The sequence below is a fragment of the Amia ocellicauda genome, chromosome 12 (assembly GCF_036373705.1).
Source record: "Amia ocellicauda isolate fAmiCal2 chromosome 12, fAmiCal2.hap1, whole genome shotgun sequence".
Classification (NCBI taxonomy): Eukaryota; Metazoa; Chordata; class Actinopteri; order Amiiformes; family Amiidae; genus Amia; species Amia ocellicauda.
In genome coordinates, this window is record NC_089861.1 from 18,191,054 (window position 1) to 18,213,687 (window position 22,634).

Below are 22,634 nucleotides of genomic sequence, written 5' to 3' on the forward strand. Positions count from 1 at the left end.
CTGGCCCCTTCTATGGAGAAGAGTAAGAATACTCTTTACAAATACAAATGCTGGACACCAAGATGCTGTGGGTGGAGGTCGGCATCCAGCAGCTCCAGCATAAGTCTTGGCTGGCCCCGATCCGCGAAGCCTGCATCCTAGGCCTAGACCTCCTCTCCAACGGCCAGGCCCAAGAGTCGGACCCCCGGTAGAACCAGATCATGTGTGGGAGCCTCAGGAGCGACTGCGCCACATACACCCCACCAGCACCTGGGGCCCACGATAAGCGCCACCACACCTAGCACACCAGGGGCCCGGGATTCGCCGCCGGAGACAAGGTATGGCTCCACAATCCCCACCGCCGGAAGGGACCCTCACCGAAACCAACCCCCGCGGCCAGGGCCCCGCGGCACCAGAGCCAGAGGGCCCGGACTAGGTCCCCCCTGCTGGACTATGATTGCAGCCTGGGCAAATTGTTTGAGGCTGCTTGGATGCTTGACCCTGAGGAGGGGGCTGTGTAACAGCCACCAGGGGGCTAGAGCCGCCCAGGCTCATTAGTATGTGCGCCACGTGCAGGGGCTGCTGAGATATTAATTAGTGTACCGCATTATGTTCCCCCATGTCCTCCCTCTGTGTGTCCTTCTGTCTAGTGTTCTGTTTCCCCCCCGAGTCATCTCGTTTGGGCTGGAATCAGCCCTTCCCACCTTGTCTTTCCTCAGTTCTTTTTACTGCTAATTCCTGCCTTTCTAAAGGTGGGATGTAAGTGCACGTAAGAAATAAAGAGCATTGAATTGTTTAACGTTGTCAGTCTCTTGTTTCTGAACCCCTACTTGACAGTGAAGTTTGAAAACTGTTACAATACTATGCATTGAGCAATACAAGTTGAACTTTTCAGAGCACAGGTTCTTTATATTCTTTTGGACACAGCAAAGCGAATTTTTGTTAGTTCCGATAATAAAATGCATTCCTTAACAAAGTCTGTTTTTGAGCATTCAAACGCTGGCTTTTTTTTTTTTTTTTAGCCTACACTCTCACTAATATTGATAATTTCTCTGACCTTAACTGTCTCATAAAATTTTATAAAATACTGTCAAAATTAGATGGCACTGTTAACTAGACTAAAAGTTTGTTGCAGCGTTAGCCTAACCAAAATAGTTTCGACCAAGGAAATCACGAAGATGGGACTGCTGCATTTTGATTGATTGAACGAACAGTGAGGTGCGGTAAGAAAAACTGAAAATATTATATAAATAATTTTGAGTTAATTGAGTTAAGTTAATTTGAATATTTTAAACCTCTGATTTCTCAAGAAGTGTATAGCCTAACGTTACCATTTGTTAATACTGAATATAAAGGAAAGAAATGCACAGATCTGTGCTTAAATATATATATTTTTTTTTGTTGGACGTGGTTTTCTTCAAGATAAAATCGAACGAACAGTAAAAAATACCTTGATTGTTTAAATAAAATGTTGAATTAAAAACATGAAATGTACCTCTTGTGTGCCCCTTCATAAGACTCACACACAGACACATGCACATTCACTTTATTGCTAAAATTATAATATTTACTTTTACTTTTGTTTACTTAAGTACTCTTGAAAGTAGATACTTTTTCACTTTCATTCAAGTACTATTTGAATAGGAGTCTTTCTACTAGAGTAAGCTTTTGATAGAGTATTTTTACTTTTACTCAAGTGTAAGTTTAATAGTTTAATATTATTAGTAGTTAATAATTGGTTGCTTGCAGGCTCATGACATGGATGTCTAGCATTCTGTGCTGGAGCTAAAGCACCAAGTTGAATTACTACCTTCACTGTTTAACTTAATGTAAATACTTATGCAATATACACATAAATATGCTTCAGTTATATGGCAATCCTTGTCTTAGAACATAAGAACATAAGAAAGTTTACAAACGAGAGGAGGCCATTCAACCCATCGTGCTCGTTTGGTGTCCATTAATAACTGAGTGATCCAAGGATCCTATCCAGTCTATTTTTAAATGTTCCCAAACTTTCAGCTTCTACCACATCACTGGGTAGTTTATTCCAGATTGTGACGCCTCTCTGTGTAAAGTGTCTCCTGTTTTGAATGCCTTGAAGCCCAATTTCCATTTGTGTCCCTGGGTGTGTGTGTCCCTGCTGATCTGGAAAAGCTCCTCTGGTTTGATGTGGTCGATGCCTTTCATGATTTTGAAGACTTGAATCAAGTCCCCACGTAGTCTCCTCTGTTCCAGGGTGAAAAGGTTCAGTTCCCTCAGTCTCTCAGTAGGACTTTCCCTTCAGACCTGGAATAAGTCTGGTTGCTCTCCTCTGAACTGTCTCTAGAGCAGCGATATCTTTCTTGAAGTGTGGAGCCCAGAACTGCACACAGTATCCAGATGAGCTCTAACTAGTGCATTGTACAGTCTGAACATCACTGCCCTTGTTCTCAATTCTACACTTTTGACAATATACCCTAACACTCTGTTTGCCTTTTACATTGACCCACACTGCATAAAAGAAGAAGGTGACTATTTAAAAAAAAAAAGATCATACTGATTTCTTACACTAAACATTACGTACATTAAAACAAACATAGACAATATGAAAATGTGTAAATTGCAGCTGGGAAATGAACTTGTCTTCTATTTCGATGTGTAAGCATAGTTGTCTTCTGTTTGAATATGCAAGCACTGTTAATGGTGCTGGGAGTTTACTCATATGAGTTTACATCTGCTTTTTCAGCAGCATTGTGTAAAATCTGTTGTGTACACTACACTGTCCTGATGCACTCTATTATCCCGCCTCACCACACGATGGCAGTATACCAGCACTGACATACACTACAGCTGCGGTGTTACTGAAATATTGGGCGTCAAATGTAAAACAACACACTTTTTTTTTTTTTTTGGCATGTAGCTAAATATTTATTTTGCAACCCCCAGATTTTACATTGTGTTTACATTCAGATTTAACATTTAGGTTTAGATTAAGACTTAACATTTACATTTAATATAAACCATTTATTTTGTGAGACAGAGATTTAAGATTTAAGTTAAATATTTATTTCAAAACCCAGATTTCGAATTAAGTTAAATATGTAGTCAAATAGCAAATATTTATTATTCAAAATGGAGATTTTGCATTTATTATAGTATTTTTTGTACAAATTGAAGCTGTAGTACATTAGTAAGTACAATAGGATTCTGGTTGATTATCAGCTCCAGATATTGCAGGACAGTGAAGAGCTATGAAGCTATGACTATGAAGTGATAAAGCAACTCTTAAACGAGATGTACCATGGGAGTGCCCCAGTGGTCCATCCTTGGGCCCCTGCTTCCTGTACCAGAGTGCCAGTCAGTCAGTGGCTCCTCACGGAACTGTGTTAATAGACCCATTGTTATAGGGCTAAAATGGCTTACTTCCAGAGTCTTAATAGTGTTACAACACAGTGGTGAGTACCACTGCAGCACAAACACAAAGGCACACACACACTGACACATGCCTACAACAGGATGTGGTCTGTGGGACACATCGGACTCATAACACACACACACACACACACACACACAATGAGACACACACATACAGAGAGATGTATGTTTTATAAGGGTATATATGTGTCTGTATCTATGTAAGTATGTGTGCAAATATGTATATTATTATTACTAGTACTTTTTATTCTCTAATACATTTATTATTTGTTTTACTTATTTTTGTTATTTATCTCCTCTTCCATTAATTCTGTATCATTATCAGTTACTCACCTGCTCAGCTCCTATGCCTGCTGTGATTGTCCCACTGTATTAAGATATCCCTGCTATATGTTTCCTTTGTATTTCAATATGTAAACTGCTTTGGCAACATATCAATTAAGCACCCTTTCAATTAAATTAATTGAGAGAGTGCGAAAGAGAGAGAAAACTGGGTGAGACTCAGAGAATTAGACTGATGCACAGACATATTGAAAGAGACACGGAGACCACACTGAGACATAGAGAGAGAGACACACACACATGCACACACAGTTAGACACACATGCACATTCAATGAGACAGACACACACACTAAGACCCACAGAGAGACAGACAGACATGTATGGATATAAAACACAGTGCAGACACACTCACACAGACACACTGACAAACAGAATAATGTACAGACTATGAACACAAAAGAGGGTGAAAGAGAAAGATGGAGACAGAGAGGAAAAAGAGAGAGCGCGTTAATTTGCTACCACATCCTGTTATGCTACTAGACCTCATCGAGAGGGAGAGAGGATAAAAAATTCAAATAAAAAGTACTTAGATAAAAATGGAAAACTATTTGTAATCAACTCCAGTTTTTGTTTTCCCATATATCATAAAGCAGAAGACAATTGTTCAACATGGACTGTACATTAAAGCAACCACTCATGCCCCCATCCCCCCACTCCTTTTAATATGAAACTACAAAGACCTTTATATATATAGGTATGAATATTTGTATATGTAGATATACATATAAGACTTCCTTTATCTCTATCTTCCCTATCAATCTCCTTCTCTCTCTCTCTCTCTCTCTAAATTTAAAGTGAACCAAAAATTATTTTTAGCAATTCCATATCTGTAAAATTGCTCTCTCTCTTCCTCTCTATATCTATACTTATCTCTCTCTCTCTCTCTCTCTCTCTCTCTCTCTCTCTCTCTCTCTCTCTCAGTGCAGTGTTAATGTACTGTAGTGTCCAGTCAGTCCATTGTCTGTACTGTACTGTATTACCTCTCTCTGTTGCATAAAACTAAATATACACTATTTATATATATTTAAAGATTATAAAATAACTTTACACTAAGCCATGCTCTCACTCCTACATAATCCAATTTCTGCTGGTCAATATTTTGAATATGTATATATACATTATACAGTACAGTACACTAAACCAATTGGCTTTCTTCTAAACACTATTCCAGCAACTTAAAATATTTAAAACAAGTTGATCTAAAATACTTCACACTAAGCCACACCTCTTACCCCCCATCACCCCCCCGCCCACCACCACCACCACCTGCCTGCCTCCCTCCCTCTCTCTCTCGCTCTCTCTCTCTCCATTTCAGAATAGAGAGACAGGGTGCATTTTTTAAAAATATACACTCAGCACCTCAGCTCAACTGAAAACCAAGAAATCTCATCTTTATGTAGCTGCTTGTTCTTAATCTGTCATTCTCTTCTTTCTTTTCTGTCACGATTTGTCTCTATTTATTTTTCTTCCTTTTCCTGCCCCAGTGTTGATCTTCGTGCTTCTGCTCAGGGAAACATAAAAAAGACTTGAAAATCAGACCCAACTAATTCAAGACAAATCAGTTTCTCTGTGCCTCTGGACCAAGACTACTTTTCCTACATATAACCAGACTGAGGTAAGTGTGTGTGTTTGTATCAATTCTGTGTGGTTTCTGGGAAGGAGGGAGAGGGAGGCTGAGAAGGAGGGAAGGAGATGGAGAGGAAGTAGTGAAGAGGATAGAAGGCAGGAGGGAGGGAGAGTGAGTGACAGAGCACACGAAATGGAATGAAAACAGAAGATGAAGAAAGGGATAAGGAGGGAGGGAGAGAGTGGCATAGAAAGAAGGCGAGAGGGTGAAGGAGGGAGAACAAGAGCAGAGAGGTAGGGAGGAGAGGGATAAGCAAATAAAAGGGAGGGGGGAAGGATGGAGGAGAGGGTGAGAGAAGTAGAGAGTGTGTGAAGGAGAGAATGAGAGAAGAGCTAGCACTCTTATGGACTGACTGATATGTATCTGGGGTCAGTGTGTATAGTGGACGGGGTCATTGAGGTGAGAGGAGGAGGAGAGAGACAGAGAGAGAGGGAGGAGGAGACATTCTTATACCGACAGATAAAGACAATAAATGTATCTCTCTCTGGAGTGACAGTGGCATTTAATCAAATTAAAATATTTAACCTTAACTTTGTATTTGTCAGTCAGTCAGTGTTTCAGTCAGTCAGTATAGTACAGTACTATTGTCTTCTAAACTATATTACACTATAGCTACAGCACAGTAGAGTACACTTTGCTACACTATAATTCGATTAGTATAATACAACACACTATAGTATAGATTAGTATAGTATAGTATAGATTAGTATACTACAGTATAGTATAGATTATCATTATTAATATTATTTTTATTTCTTGGCAGATGCCCTTATCCAGGGCGACTTAACAGCACATTAGTACAATAGCACAATAGTACAGCACATTATAGTATAGTACAGTATAGTCTAGATAAGTAGAGTACAGCACGTACAACCTTGAGGCGGATGGGCTACAACAGCAGAAGACCCCACCGGGTACCACTCATCTCCACTACAAATAGGAAAAAGAGGCTACAATTTGCACAAGCTCACCAAAATTGGACAGTTGAAGACTGGAAAAATGTTGCCTGGTCTGATGAGTCTCGATTTCTGTTGAGACATTCAGATGGTAGAGTCAGAATTTGCCGTAAACAGAATGAGAACATGCACTCACCTAAAGGATTATTAGGAACACCATACTAATACGGTGTTTGACCTCCTTTCGCCTTCAGAATTGCCTTAATTCTACGTGGCATTGATTCAACAAGGTGCTGAAAGCATTCTTTAGAAATGTTGGCCCATATTGATAGGATAGCATCTTGCAGTTGATGGAGATTTGTGGGATGCACATCCAGGGCACGAAGCTCCCGTTCCACCACATCCCAAAGATGCTCTATTGGGTTGAGATCTGGTGACTGTGGGGGCCAGTTTAGTACAGTGAACTCATTGTCATGTTCAAGAAACCAATTTGAAATGATTCAACCTTTGTGACATGGTGCATTATCCTGCTGGAAGTAGCCATCAGAGGATGGGTACATGGTGGTCATAAAGGGATGGACATGGTCAGAAACAATGCTCAGGTAGGCCGTGGCATTTAAACGATGCCCAGTTGGCACTAAGGGGCCTAAAGTGTGCCAAGAAAACATCCCCCACACCATTACACCACCACCACCAGCCTGCACAGTGGTAACAAGGCATGATGGATCCATGTTCTCATTCTGTTTATGCCAAATTCTGACTCTACCATCTGAATGTCTCAACAGAAATCGAGACTCATCAGACCAGGCAACATTTTTCCAGTCTTCAACTGTGCAAGTTTGGTGAGCTTGTGCAAATTGTAGCCTCTTTTTCCTATTTGTAGTGGAGATGAGTGGTACCCGGTGGGGTCTTCTGCTGTTGTAGCCCATCCGCCTCAAGGTTGTACGTGTTGTGGCTTCACAAATGCTTTGCTGCATACCTCGGTTGTAACGAGTGGTTATTTCAGTCAAAGTTGCTCTTCTATCAGCTTGAATCAGTCGGCCCATTCTCCTCTGACCTCTAGCATCAACAAGGCATTTTCGCCCACAGGACTGCCGCATACTGGATGTTTTTCCCTTTTCACACCATTCTTTGTAAACCCTAGAAATGGTTGTGCGTGAAAATCCCAGTAACTGAGCAGATTGTGAAATACTCAGACCGGCCCGTCTGGCACCAACAACCATGCCACGCTCAAAATTGCTTAAATCACCTTTCTTTCCCATTCAGACATTCAGTTTGGAGTTCAGGAGATTGTCTTGACCAGGACCACACCCCTAAATGCATTGAAGCAACTGCCATGTGATTGGTTGGTTAGATAATTGCATTAATGAGAAATTGAACAGGTGTTCCTAATAATCCTTTAGGTGAGTGTAGATTGGTATAGTACAGCTCACTATAGTATAGATTAGTATAGTACAGCATAGTATAGGTATAGTACAGCACACTATAGTATAGATTAGTATAGTACAGCATAGTATAGGTATAGTACAGCACACTATAGTATATTACGGTATGGTGCAATACAGTACACTGGGCCAATTCTTGTCTGTATGAATGAAGAGCAGGGTTGACTGGTAAATGGATAGAAAGAGAAGTGAGAGAGAGCAAGAGAGCAAGGTAGCAAAAGAGCGAGAGAGAGATGAACCTCAGCTTTTTATTTTCCATCGCTCTATACCACACGCTCTTGCTCACTTCCTGTCCTGCTGGTGCACAACTTGTGAGGCGAGACTAAGTGACTTCCTGTCAGAGAGAGAAAGAGAGCGAGATAAAGTGTGTGTGTGTGCACAGAGGGGGGTGGGGGGTCTTAAGGGGAAGAGAGAGTGAGAGATAAAAACAATTAAATTTTAAGTTGTTTTTTTTCCTCTCCTACCGTTCTTCTAATGTTTTGTTTATAATGTTATGATGTTACTGTAATTACAAGGACGTATTATATGCATCTTCTACATTTAATTTAGTTATGATTTTTTTGTCTCACTAATATTACTCCTGCATCTATGTACCATTTATATCTTCTTTTGCAAATACACTCACCTAAAGGATTATTAGGAACACCATACTAATACTGTATTTGACCCCCTTTCGCCTTCAGAACTGCCTTAATTCTACGTGGCATTGATTCAACAAGGTGCTGAAAGCATTCTTTAGAAATGTTGGCCCATATTGATAGGATAGCATCTTGCAGTTGATGGAGATTTGTGGGATGCACATCCAGGGCACGAAGCTCCCGTTCCACCACATCCCAAAGATGCTCTATTGGGTTGAGATCTGGTGACTGTGGGGGCCAGTTTAGTACAGTGAACTCATTGTCATGTTCAAGAAACCAATTTGAAATGATTCAACCTTTGTGACATGGTGCATTATCCTGCTGGAAGTAGCCATCAGAGGATGGGTACATGGTGGTCATAAAGGGATGGACATGGTCAGAAACAATGCTCAGGTAGGCCGTGGCATTTAAACGATGCCCAATTGGCACTAAGGGGCCTAAAGTGTGCCAAGAAAACATCCCCCACACCATTACACCACCACCACCAGCCTGCACAGTGGTAACAAGGCATGATGGATCCATGTTCTCATTCTGTTTACGCCAAATTCTGACTCTACCATCTGAATGTCTCAACAGAAATCGAGACTCATCAGACCAGGCAACATTTTTCCAGTCTTCAACTGTGCAAGTTTGGTGAGCTTGTGCAAATTGTAGCCTCTTTTTCCTATTTGTAGTGGAGATGAGTGGTACCCGGTGGGGTCTTCTGCTGTTGTAGTCCATCCGCCTCAAGGTTGTACGTGTTGTGGCTTCACAAATGCTTTGCTGCATACCTCGGTTGTAACGAGTGGTTATTTCAGTCAAAGTTGCTCTTCTATCAGCTTGAATCAGTCGGCCCATTCTCCTCTGACCTCTAGCATCAACAAGGCATTTTCGCCCACAGGACTGCCGCATACTGGATGTTTTTCCCTTTTCACACCATTCTTTGTAAACCCTAGAAATGGTTGTGCGTGAAAATCCCAGTAACTGAGCAGATTGTGAAATACTCAGACCGGCCCGTCTGGCACCAACAACCATGCCACGCTCAATATTGCTTAAATCACCTTTCTTTCCCATTCAGACATTGAGTTTGGAGTTCAGGAGATTGTCTTGACCAGGACCACACCCCTAAATGCATTGAAGCAACTGCCATGTGATTGGTTGGTTAGATAATTGCATTCATGAGAAATTGAACAGGTGTTCCTAATAATCCTTTAGGTGAGTGTATATTATATAAAGTGTGTCAACAAAACATGCTGGATTGAATTGAGAGAAAGAGATTGAGAGGGGGACCCATGGCAGGGTTAATGTGACACTGTCTTTAAGTCAGTCAGCATGCATCTCCCTCTATCTCCCTCTCTCAGTGTCTCTGCGATGCGGTGGAGTGTCCCAATGACCACAGTGCTGTGGGTGGTGTGTCTGTCCCTCCTGAGCCAGTACAGTTGTGTCGCCAACGGCACCACTCCCAACACCAGCATTGCCTTACACACGAGAATGCCGAACAGCATGCCACAGCCCGCAACAACAAAGACACCGACACAGCCCACAACAACGAAGAAGACCACCACCATCACAACTAGAACTACTACTACGACAATGGCGGTCAAAGCCATGACGAAGGCCATCTCTGTGACCTACACAACGGACTCCACCCGTCCCCTTATCATCCTCATCCTCCTCCTCATCTTCCTCCTCCTCCTCTTCTTCTACTGCTGCAGGAGACTGAACAAAGAGACGCAGGGGGCCTACTCCTTCAAAGCCCTGAGGAGGGCTGGGGGAGTGGCAGCGGAGAGGGTGGCAGAGAGGGTGAGGGCTCTGGAGGACAGGCTGGGCGTGCAGCTGCTGCCCCGCGGGGGGGAGGCAGAGGAGCAAGGCGAGGAGGAGGAGGAGGAGGAGGAGGAGAGGGAGGAGGAGAGCGAGAGGGACGTGGAGCAAGGAAACGTGGACAGCAAGGACGACTGCTCTTCTGAGGATGATTACTCCAGCTTGGAAGGCTGTGACCTGAGGGAAAGGGGGAGGCAGAGACAGGAGGAGGAGGAGGAGGAGGAGGAGGAGGGAGATGTGAGGGGGAAAGAGGGAGGAGGGCTCTTGGTGGACCTGAAGGAGTTTTCCGGGAGTGCCATTTGGGAGGGGAGGGGGCAGGAGAGAGATGGAGGAGGAGAGAGGGAAGATTTTACGGCACTGTGAGGGAGAGAGAGATGAAGGAAAGAGAAGGGGAGAGGGAAGTGGAGGGGAGAAGTGAAAAGAAGTGAACATTTGATAGAGGGGAGGAAGAGAGGTTGAGAATGTAACTCAGGTGTAATAAGAAAGGTGAAGGAGATGGGAGGGGAGGGAAGTGGGAAAGTGAAGGAGGGAGGGGGGCAGACTTCTGTAATGACATTAGAGGTATATATTCAAATCAGGATGGATTGTACATTATTAATAGGACTAGAACATATTTAGTAAATTAGTATATTAATCTTAAATATATATGATATTTTTTTTTAAATTCAAATTTTAAAAGAGATGTTATTTTTCCCAAGTGTATGAATTTCTAAGTGTTTGTTTCTGTTTTTTTATTACAAGAAAAATGAATAAATTTTTGTATTTTTTAAGCAGTGTCTGTATGTCTGTTTGAGTAATAGCACTGTGGAGTATTGGTTAGGGCTCTGGACTCATGACTGGAAGGTTGTGGGTTTGAATCCCTGGTGGGGCAGTGCTGTTGTACCCCTGAGCAAGGTACTTCACTTAGATTGCTCCAGTAAAATACCCAGCTGTATAAATGTAAGTCACCCTGGATAAGAGCATCAGCTAAATGACAAAAATAATAATACTGTGCCATACTGCATACTGAGAGAGGAGGGAAGGAGACTGAGGGATGGGGAGAGGAAACGAGATAAGCTACAATGATAGACTGATATGGCAACACCGATTGAGATAGACCAACATGGAGGTGATGTCATAGAGGGTGAGAGAGATCCATTCAACCTGTGACTAACATAATAGACTGATGAAGAGATGGAGTCACACAGAGAGAGGAAGAGGATATTACAATCAATTCTAAAATCACAATTAATTAAACAAATGAATAAATTATCTTGTCCTTCTCCAAAATTTTATTACAAACAATAATTACAATCATGATTATCAGTGGTCTGTCCCAAGTTTTTGAAATAATAATAATTGGTTTCTTATATAAACCAAATGGCTGTATAGTCTACTGTCCCATTGAAACAGCAGTGTCTACAAGGCTTAAACAGTAAGAGTTGGGCACGGACAGAGAGACAGACAGACAGATAGACAGATGCAGACAAACCCAGAGACTGACACACTCACACTAACACACACACATGCACGAGTCTGATGCATGCACACACACAGCCACACGTAGGCACGCACAGAGACTGATGCATGCACACGCACACACACATACACATAGAGAGACTGACTCCCACACACACACACACACACACACACACACACACACACACACACACACACACTGACACAAAGACTGACACACACTTGTAGTTGATAGAATTCACAATACTAGTAATTATCAGTAACATAGTGCTTTCTTAAATACTGATCATGACTATTATCAGTAAATAATAACAATCATCATCATCATCATCATCACCTGGAATCTCTGTACTGACAAGATCTCACAGAGACAGAAGAGTAAAAAGAACATTATTTTGGAATAAACTGGTAAGTTGTAATAACACCATTTATAAATATATATCTCTCTTGTATTTAGTTAATATATAATTTGGGCTCCTCTATCTGCCACTCCGCCCCCCACCACCCCGGAGAGCTTTTTGTTTCTTGGTACGCCCTGGTGTCCTGATTGGCTGGGAGGCAGTGACCTCATTGTGAGTGGGTGTGGCATGTTTGTGTTGCTCCTCTCCGTGTTTCTGTCCCTCCCCTGGGCTGGACTTGAACGGCTCAGCCAGAGAGAACTTGACTGGACTGAGAGAGAGAGAGGAAGGGTTAATACAGTACAGACACACTGACTGACTGGACACTACAGTACATTAACACTGCAGTGAGAGAGAGAGGGTTAATACAGTACAGACACACTGACTGGACACTACAGTACATTAACACTGCACTGAGAGAGAGAGGGTTAATACAGTACAGACACACTGACTGACTGGACAATACAGTACATTAACACTGCAGTGAGAGAGAGAGGGTTAATACAGTACAGACACACTGACTGGACACTACAGTACATTAACACTGCACTGAGAGAGAGAGGGTTAATACAGTACAGACACACTGACTGACTGGACACTACAGTACATTAACACTGCACTGAGAGAGAGAGGGTTAATACAGTACAGACACACTGACTGACTGGACACTACAGTACATTAACACTGCACTGAGAGAGAGAGGGTTAATACAGTACAGACACACTGACTGACTGGACACTACAGTACATTAACACTGCACTGAGAGAGAGAGGGTTAATACAGTACAGACACACTGACTGACTGGACACTACAGTACATTAACACTGCACTGAGAGAGAGAGGGTTAATACAGTACAGACACACTGACTGGACACTACAGTACATTAACACTGCACTGAGAGAGAGAGGGTTAATACAGCACAGACACACTGACTGGACACTACAGTACATTAACACTGCACTGAGAGAGAGAGGGTTAATAGTACAGTACAGACACTGACAGAGACCAGACAGATCAGACATACAGAGAGAGAGACACACATACAGACACAGAGTCACACAGAGTCACACAGAGACAGATAGACAGACCTGACGGGCGTGCGGGGGCTGCTATTTTGTCTCCGTGGTGAACGTATCTTGGGTTCGAATGAGAATCTCTCCTTCAGACTCTCCAGCACTGATGGAGCTACATAGGTAAACCCCTACAGAGACAGAGAGAGGGAGAGAGAGAGAGAGAGAGGGTTAATACAGTACAGCACAGACACACTGACTGACTGGACACTACAGTACATTAACACTGCACTGAGAGAGAGAGGGTTAATACAGTACAGACACACTGACTGGACACTACAGTACATTAACACTGCACTGAGAGAGAGAGGGTTAATACAGTACAGACACACTGACTGACTGGACACTACAGTACATTAACACTGCACTGAGAGAGAGAGGGTTAATACAGCACAGACACACTGACTGACTGGACACTACAGTACATTAACACTGCACTGAGAGAGAGAGGGTTAATACAGTACAGACACACTGACTGACTGGACACTACAGTACATTAACACTGCACTGAGAGAGAGATGGTTAATGTAGTTGAAGCCAACAATTTGTGAACATTCAAAAATAAACTGGATGTGATCCTTGGATCACTTAGTTATTAATGGACACTAAACGAGCGCGAAGGGTCGAATGGCCTCCTCTCGTTTGTAAACTTTCTAATATTCTTATGTTCTAATACAGTACAGCACAGACACACTGACTGACTCACTTGTCCCACTTGTGGCAGTGAGTGGAAGTGCAGCCCTCTAGCTCTCAGTGCAGTGTTAATGAGTCCCCCTGAAATCTGCAGAAATGTTCTTAAATTCTGCAATTTAAAAATGTGTTTTCTGTGGAATTCTGTGGTAGTGAATAAGATCAGAAAAAATCTGTTTCCTGTAATGAAATTAACAATTAAAAGACATTGATAGCAGCTTAAACTTGTATACAATTTCCATGTATCAAAAAGAACACTACGAGTTGAATGACAATGCTAATATGTCATGACAAATCAATGTGAAATTCAAATAGAATAAATATGATTTTAAAATGCATACAATTACATGAACTTTAAAGGCTTAAACATACATTACTTTTAGATGGCATTACTATAAATAAAAAACTTTAAATATTGTATAACAATTGTATAATATATAATTACAAAGCTAGTTATTTTGTAATTGTCTATTATAAAATATATTAGACTATTGTGACTACATAATAAAACAAACAAAAAACATAAACTTCAGTTTTAATGTGTGCTAATTTGATTTGAGATAAGAAAAGAACATAAAGAAAGTTTACAAATAAAAGGAGGCCATTCGTTTGGTGTCCATTAATAACCGAGTGATCCTAGGATCCTATCCAGTCTATTTCTAAATGTTCCCAAACTTTCAGCTTCTACCACATCACTGGGGAGTTTGTTCAGATTGTGACAACTCTCTGTGTGAAGAAGTGTCTCCTGTTTTCTGTCTTGAATGCCTTGAAGCCCAATTTCCATTTATGTCCCCGGGTGCGTGTGTCCCTGCTGATCTGGAAAAGCTCCTCTGGTTTGATGTGGTCGATGTCTTTCATGAATTTGAAGACTTGGATCAAGACTTGTCTTGATAGTCTCCTCTGTTCCAGGGTGTTCCAGGGTGAAAAGGTTCAGTTCCTCAGTCTCTCAGAGTAGGACGTTCCCTTCAGACCTGGAATAAGTCTGGTTGCTCTCCTCTGAACTGCCTCTAGAGCAGCGATATCTTTCTTGAAGTGTGGAGCCCAGAACTGTACACAGTATCCAGATGAGCTCTAACTAGTGCATTGTACAGTCTGAACATCACTGCCCTTGTTCTCAATTCTACACTTTTGACAATATACCCTAGCATTGTGTTTGCCTTTTTTATTTCTCCATCCAAACAATGTGGGGAAGCAAGTGAGGAGTCCACATAGACTCCTAAGTCTTTCTCATGCGATACTTCATCTAGTTCTATTCCTGCCATAGTGTAATTATAGTGGACATTTTTGTTACCTGCATGTAATACCTTGCACTCATCCACATTGCATTTCATCTGCCAGGTGTCGGCCTGGATAACTGAATATTATCTAAGTCCCTTTGAATAGTCTGTGCTGCCGAGATTGTATCTCCTGAGCCAGATATTTTTGTATCATCTGCAAATTTGCTAACTATCCCAGAGTCCAGATCATTAATATAGATTAGAAAAAGCACAGGCCCTAGTACTGATCCCAGTGGAACTCCACTAACAACCTCACTCTAGTTAGAAGCGACTCCTCTAATCAACACCCTCTGTTTCCTAGACATCAACCAGTTCATAATCCATCTACTTACATTACCCTGAATGCCTACAACTTCCAATGTGAGGATCAGTCTTTGGTGTGGAACCATATCAAAAGCTTTCTGAAAATCGAAGTATATCATATCATATGCTTTCACCTGATCTACAGCTGCAGTTGCATGTTCAAAAAACTCTAGTAGATTAGTAAGACATAATCTGCCTCGTCTAAACCCATGTTGACTGTTTCCAAGAATATGGTCATTAAGATGCTCCTCTATTTTCTGTCATCATTTTTTCCAACATTTTATAGGTGATGCAGGTGAGACTGATTGGTCTGTAATTTCCTGGCTCAGTTTTGTCCCCTTTCTTGTGGATTGCTATGACATTTGCTGTCTTCCAGTCAGTTGGCACATCCCCTGTTCTAAGTGTCTTTTGGAATATTTGAGTTAGCAGCCCATAAATAATTTCCCTAATTTCTTTAAGTACTGTTGGAAATATACCATCTGGCCCAGGTGATTTGTTTGTTTTTAATTCTGCTAGTCCCTTTAGTACCTCCTACTCATTTATCCTGATCTCTCTTAGGGTTTGACTGGACTGGTTGTTAACATGTGGCATGTTATCATTTTTTTCATTTGTAAATCCTCTGTAAAATACTAATTTAGAACATTTGCCACATCTTGTTCGTTTTCCAAGATACTTCCATTTTTGCCCTTTATCTGTTTCACTTCCTCCTTTATTGACCTTTTGCTGTTAAAAAGTCTTTGCATTAGTTTTAGGTCCAAGAGCTATGTTTCTTTCCATTTCACTCCTTGCTTTCCTGATGCCTTTCTTAACATATTCTTTGTATTTTGTTTCATAAGAACATTAGAACAGAAGAAAGTTTATAAATGAGAGGAGGCCATTTGACCCATCGTGCTCGTTTGGTGTCCATTAATATCTAAGTGATCCAAGGATCCTATCCAGTCTATTTTCAAACGTTCCCAAATTTTCAGCTTCTACCACATCGCTGGGGAGTTTGTTCAGATTGTGACGCCTCTCTGTGTGAAGAAGCGTCTCCTGTTTTCCGTTTTGAATGCCTTGAAGCCCAATTTCCATTTGTGTCCCCGGGTGCTTGTGTCCTTGCTGATCTGGAAAAGCTTCTCTAGTGTCCCTCTTACTCTATCTTGGTCATTTGTTAAGATTAAGTCAATTAATGCACTCTCTCTGGTTGGTTCCCTCACAAACTTAGTTAGAAAGCAGTCATTTGCCATCTCAACCATTTCTATTTCTGCTTCTGTAGTCCCAACTGGGATTTCCCAGTCTATGATTGGGAAATTGAAATCCCCATTATAACAGCCACATCCTTGCTATACGCAGTCCTCATTACATTGTACAATTGTACTAGATTAGGGAGATCTGCAACCTGAGCACCAGGCAGGCAAGATAACATGCAAAAATACATGATGGCGATCACTGACAAATGGCTGTTACAAGTGAATGAAATGGAAAATTGGCACTACTAACTATGTAATGTAGTGCTTATATATGGTACCACCTTTTTTCAGTTTTTTACATCTTTCCGTCATTAAAAAAGTGTCTTATTCTGTGGAATTCTGTACGAGGAAGATAATTCTGCCTAAGAAGACAAATTCTGCGGCTACATTTCTGGAGCGACTAGTTCATGTAGTGTTCAGTCAGTCAGTGTGTCTGTACTGTATTAACCCTCTCTCTCTCAGTGCAGTGTTAATGTATTGCAGTGTCCAGTCAGTCAGTGTGTCTGTACTGTATTAACCCTCTCTCCCTCAGTGCAGTGTTAATGTACTGCAGTGTCCAGTCAGTCAGTGTGTCTGTACTGTATTAACCCTCTCTCCCTCAGTGCAGTGTTAATGTACTGTAGTGTCCAGTCAGTGTCTGTACTGTACTGTATTAACCCTCTCTCTCTCAGTGCAGTGTTAATGTACTGTAGTGTCCAGTCAGTCAGTGTGTCTGTACTGTATTAACCCTCTCTCTCTCAGTGTAGTGTTAATGTACTGTAGTGTCCAGTCAGTCAGTGTGTCTGTACTTTATTAACCCTCTCTCCCCCTCAGTACAGTGTTAATGTACTGTAGTGTCCAGTTAGAGTGTCTGTGCTGTACTGTACTGTATTAATATCTCTCTCCCTCTCTCACAGTGAAGGCCTGCTCCTGGCTGTGACTCAGGGACGTGTCATCTGGACTGTCCACAGGTGGCTGTTTGGTGAAACGGGTGTCAAACTGACTGACATCCTCTTCTGACTGCTACTGAGAAAGAGAGAGAGAAAATGAGAGAGGAGAGGGAGAGAGTTAATTCGCACTGATTGACACTGCAGTACATTAATACTGCACTCAGAAGGATAGACAGACATTTACACACAGACAGTACAGACTGACAATACAGAGAGGACAAGACAGACAGACAGACAGACAGTACCAGAAATGGTTTGTATGGTGGCTCCACTCTCTGGTTGAGAAGATCGTCCCAATTAATGTGTCTGAAGAAAGGATGCTTCTGCAGGAGGAGGGAGGGAGAGAGAGACAGTAATTACTGTATATGCGTTGTGTGAAATGTGTTACTGTGTATTATGATGGAGACAGAGACAGAAAGACACTGACAGACAGATGGTACCTGTATATCTGCGCAGTCTGCGGCAGTGGAGCCCAGTCTCTGAATTGGACTCTTCTTTAACAGCTAAAGAGGGAGGGATATAGAGAAACACAGAGTGAGAGTTAATATAGTATTGGTAAATTTACTGACAGACTGAAATACAAATGCACCGAGACACAGAGAGAAAGACACACAGACAGACAGGCAGGAAGGCAGGCAGACTGGACGGACAAATATACAGAGAGAGACACACACACAAACAAAGAGAGAGAGACAAGCAGATGGACAGACAGACAGACAGACAGACAGACTAACCCTCTTGATGAGGTCCCTGGCATCCACAGTGAGGTAGGGGGGTAGGTTCAGCTTACAGCGAAGGATCTTCTCTATTGTCTTCTTCCGGTTCTCCGCAGAGAAAGGGGGCTGAGAGAGAGAGAGAGAGAGAGAGAGAAAGAGAGCAATGACGTGTACATTTCAGTCAGCGTCTCAGTCAATGTGTGCTGTACTGTCTCTCGCTCTCTTTCTCACCGATCCTGTCATCATGTCAAACATCAGCGCACCTAGACTCCACCAGTCCACTGCCCTGTTGTGTCCAGAGTGAGTCAGGATCTCCGGAGCCCTGAGAGAGACAAAGAGAGAGAGAGAGAGGGTTAAAAAGTTACAATATAAATGTTAAAAATACACACACACACAAAATACAGTACAGTACAAACACAGACACACACATGTACTCTATGGTCCCACAGAAAGTGTGTGTGACTGCCCCCTCATGGATGGATTCTTTACACAGCCCAAAATCTGTCAGCTTGATATGACCTGAGAGAGAGAGAGAGAGAGTTAGTTCATTGTGCTGCTCTGTCTCTGTGGTACTGCGATGCTGTTGCAGTGTCATTGCCATGGTTACCGAGCTGGCTCAGCATGATGTTCTCAGGCTTCAGGTCCCGGTAGATGATGCCGCAGGAGTGGAGGTGCCCCAAAGCCAGGCTGATCTCCCCTAAGTAGAAACTGTACAACACAAGACAAAAACAAACTTTAATGCACACACTGCACTGAAACACATGGTCCCCAATAACACAACACATTTACCACACACTGCACTGCAATACACAATACAGACACTTTACTATAATAATATACTGTCAGACACACACTGACCAACTGATACACTGACTGATGCAATCTCTCACTCCATCACCTTCTCTTTCTCCCACTCTCTTACCAAGCAGTGTCTTCCATGAATATTCCCTCCTTCTCCAACTGCATGAACAGCTCTCCACCTGTCAGGGAGAGTGAGATACCATAGAGAATCAATACATTACTCAGTATCATTTAGTCAGTCAGTCAGTGTGTCATCCAGTCAGTCAGTCAGTCAGCAAGTCAGCACATCTTTCAGTCAGCTAATCTGTCATTCTCTCTCCTCTCACCACTAAGACACTCCAGTATGAGGTACAGTTTGCCCCCAGTCTGGAAGGCATAGTGAAGCTCCACGATGAAGGGGTGACGCACTGACTCCAGGATGCTGCGCTCTGCCCGCGTGTGTGCCGTGTCCTTCGCGTTACACACGATCTTCGCCTGCCAGGGAGAGAGAGGGCAAGGATGCGACATGACTGACTGACACACTGACATTGACAGAGAGACACAGACATAGGCACTCTGACACTATATATACACTAATGTTATGTAAAATGTCTGTAAATATACATTAAAATGTAAAATGTAAAATTCCTGTATGTATTGTTCCCATTGCCCTGTTCTTGAGCACTGGACATGTCTGTCAATGGTTTGGCAATGCTAATGTCAAGTCATGCCTAAAAAGCATTTTGTAATTTAATGGAAAGCAAGAGAAGAGGAAGGGATGGAGAGAGGGGGGGGAGGGTCCATACCTTTCTCAGCACTTTCATGGCAAATATTTTCCCTGTGTTGGCACCCTGTACCTTCCTCACCTGGAAGACCTGAGAGAGAGAGGGAGAGAGAGAGAGGGAGAGAGAGAGAGAAGGATTGGGAGAGAAGTTTATTATCAAACATGCAAGTTAAAACTTCACAGTCCATAACATAGAAACAACAACAAAAACAAATGCGGAGATAAAATCAGTCAGTCAGTGAGCCCCTATTAATGTATGCTAACCTCTCCCTCCCTCTTTCCCCATCTTCCACTTACCTTCCCATATCCCCCTTTCCCCAGCACTCTGAGCAGCTCAAAGCACTCCGCCCCCACCCGCTCTTCCCCCCTGTTCACATTGAGAGAGGAGAGCTCCACCTCCGCACACTGGGGCCTGATAGAGAAAGAGAGAGAGACATTGTCTGTTACCTGCCTGGTACTGTTGAATGGGGGGAGGGGGGGGGGCACTTCTATCTGTAAACTATGGATTTAAAAATTAACTGTATACATATATTTTGTATTTATTTTTATTGTGTGTTTTGTTATTGTTTTTGTTATTGTTTCCAGTATTCCTGTGGCTGGACTATATGTTGTAAGCTTTGGCAACACCAGATCGTCATGCCAATAAAGCTCATATGAATTGAGAGAGAGAGAGAGAGAGGGAGAAGAGAAGGGGAGAGACAGGCAAGAATCATTTATAGAGTTATTCATTTTGTTATTGCTCCTGTTATTTTTCATTACGATTGTTATTATTTTATTATGATTGTAATTTATCTATTGAATCATGTATTGTTTGATCTACTCAGTCATCACTACTGCTTTGGCAATACTTGCACTAGCCATGCCAATAAAGCACTTTTGACAGAATTTGAGAGAGAGAGAGGGTTAATACAGAACAGCACAGACACACTGACTGGACACTACAGTACATTAACACTGCACTGAGAGAGAGAGGGTTAATACAGTACAGACACACTGACTGGACACTACAGTACATTAACACTGCACTGAGAGAGAGAGGGTTAATACAGCACAGACACACTGACTGACTGGACACTACAGTACATTAACACTGCACTGAGAGAGAGAGGGTTAATACAGTACAGACACACTGACTGACTGGACACTACAGTACATTAACACTGCACTGAGAGAGAGAGGGTTAATACAGTACAGACACACTGACTGACTGGACACTACAGTACATTAACACTGCACTGAGAGAGAGAGGGTTAATACAGTACAGACACACTGACTGGACACTACAGTACATTAACACTGCACTGAGAGAGAGAGGGTTAATACAGCACAGACACACTGACTGACTGGACACTACAGTACATTAACACTGCACTGAGAGAGAGAGAGAGAGAGAGAGAGAGAGAGAGAGAGAGAGAGAGAGAGAGAGTTAACAGACACACAGAAAGCCACACAACTTTACTCACAATTCTAGTTCACTAGGTGTAACTTCAAAAAACTCCTCCTGCAGAAACACACAAAGGCAATGAGTCAGTTTACAAACTACACTCAGTCAGTCAGTCAGTCAGTCAGTGTATCAGTCAATCTATATTGTCGAGACTCAGTGTAGCTGTACCTCACTCTCTCTCTCTCTCTCCTCTGCATCGTTCTGGTCCTCCATCTCCATGTCAATATCAAACACTCCTGCCATCCTGCGAGAGAGAGAGAGAGAGAGAGAGCGAAAGCGAGGGAAGAAGGGCAGAAGAGAGGGAAAGGGAAGGTGAGTGTTAAAATAAGTCAAATAAAATCACTGCCTTGATGCACATGCCATAATACTGACCACTACAGCAATAATAATAATAATAATAATAATAATAATAATAATAATAATAATAATAATGTTAAAAAACGTATAATATTAATAGAAGGATATTTTACTGTTAGAGACATATATTGGGAAATAGATAGAAACAGACAGACAGATAAACAGAAACACTTACTGTCATACAGATACAGACACACACAGACAGTGAGTTAAATACAGATAGATACAAAAAGAAACAGGCACAGAGAGACACAAAGGCTGAAAGACAGGCAGACAGACAGACAGACAGACAGACAGAACTGGCACAAACACAAAAATACACAAAACTGACTCTGACACACACACACACAAATATACACATGACTGCCAGACACACACAAGGACAGTATTGATTGACAGGGTGCTGATGCGGTTCACTGTGCGGAAGTACAGCCGAGATCGTGTCTTTTGAACTTATCCCTCTATTTCTCACTCTTTCGTTCTTGCTTTGTGTGTCTTCCTTCCCGCTCCCTTTCTCTTTATCTGCCTCCTTGTGTTTGTTTACCTGTATGTTTATCCGACCATCTGTCATCACTCTTTGGAAGTGTGTTTGTGCGACTCCGGGACTTTAACGTGTCCTTTTACGTCAGCAAATAGCGACTCAGATCGTCTTTGTTTTACCGTAAAGCCGAGTGTATAAGCGGCTACCGCGTCGTATCCTGATTACCGTAATTTAGTCATTATTAAAGTAATTTCTCTTCTGCTGTTATATTGTAATATATTTTAGTATGCTGTATTGATCTGTAGTCTCTTATACTATATTGTAGCCTACTTTATATTCCTGTATTGTAATAAAATGTCCTATATGGTTTTGTATTGTACCGGACTGTACCATAGTGTGCAAACTATATTATATGCTTATATTACAATTTTATATTATGCTCTACTTTGCAAACTGCAAATTTAGCATATTTTAAAAATGTTTTATCATGTTTTAGCATGGTACACCATACAGTAATTATGCATTACTTAATGGAATGGTCAAAGATAAATGTTGCTGATAATTACTGAAT

General features: G+C 41.9%; 2 protein-coding genes across 4 annotated transcripts; one reads left to right on the forward strand and one right to left on the reverse strand.

Annotated features, from left to right (window-relative positions):
* The first annotated feature begins 5,042 nt into the window (after nt 1-5,042).
* LOC136764473 (uncharacterized) lies at nt 5,043-10,916 on the forward strand. The gene is made up of 2 exons (XM_066718590.1): nt 5,043-5,355; nt 9,687-10,916. The coding sequence occupies exon 2, from the start codon at nt 9,697-9,699 to the stop codon at nt 10,507-10,509; it is 813 nt and encodes a 270-aa protein (XP_066574687.1). The 5' UTR covers nt 5,043-5,355; nt 9,687-9,696; the 3' UTR covers nt 10,510-10,916.
* Nucleotides 10,917-11,224: 308 nt separating this feature from the next.
* Nucleotides 11,225-22,236, reverse strand: LOC136764474 (ribosomal protein S6 kinase beta-2). 3 transcript variants are annotated; one of them, XM_066718591.1, is made up of 16 exons: nt 22,127-22,236; nt 21,394-21,469; nt 21,245-21,282; nt 20,079-20,193; nt 19,804-19,872; nt 19,345-19,492; nt 19,140-19,197; nt 18,825-18,925; nt 18,646-18,736; nt 18,449-18,539; nt 18,236-18,343; nt 17,942-18,004; nt 17,747-17,824; nt 17,467-17,574; nt 13,092-13,204; nt 11,225-12,273 (listed from the first exon to the last, which is right to left on the reverse strand). In XM_066718591.1, exons 2-16 carry the CDS (start codon nt 21,466-21,468, stop codon nt 12,084-12,086), a joined length of 1,446 nt encoding a protein of 481 aa, XP_066574688.1. In that variant the 5' UTR covers nt 21,469; nt 22,127-22,236; the 3' UTR covers nt 11,225-12,083. The 3 variants fall into 3 exon arrangements, with proteins under 3 accessions (XP_066574688.1, XP_066574689.1, XP_066574690.1); XM_066718592.1 differs by having other exon boundaries at nt 22,055-22,140; XM_066718593.1 differs by lacking the exon at nt 22,127-22,236 and adding an exon at nt 21,961-22,025.
* Between the last annotated feature and the right edge of the window lie 398 nt (nt 22,237-22,634).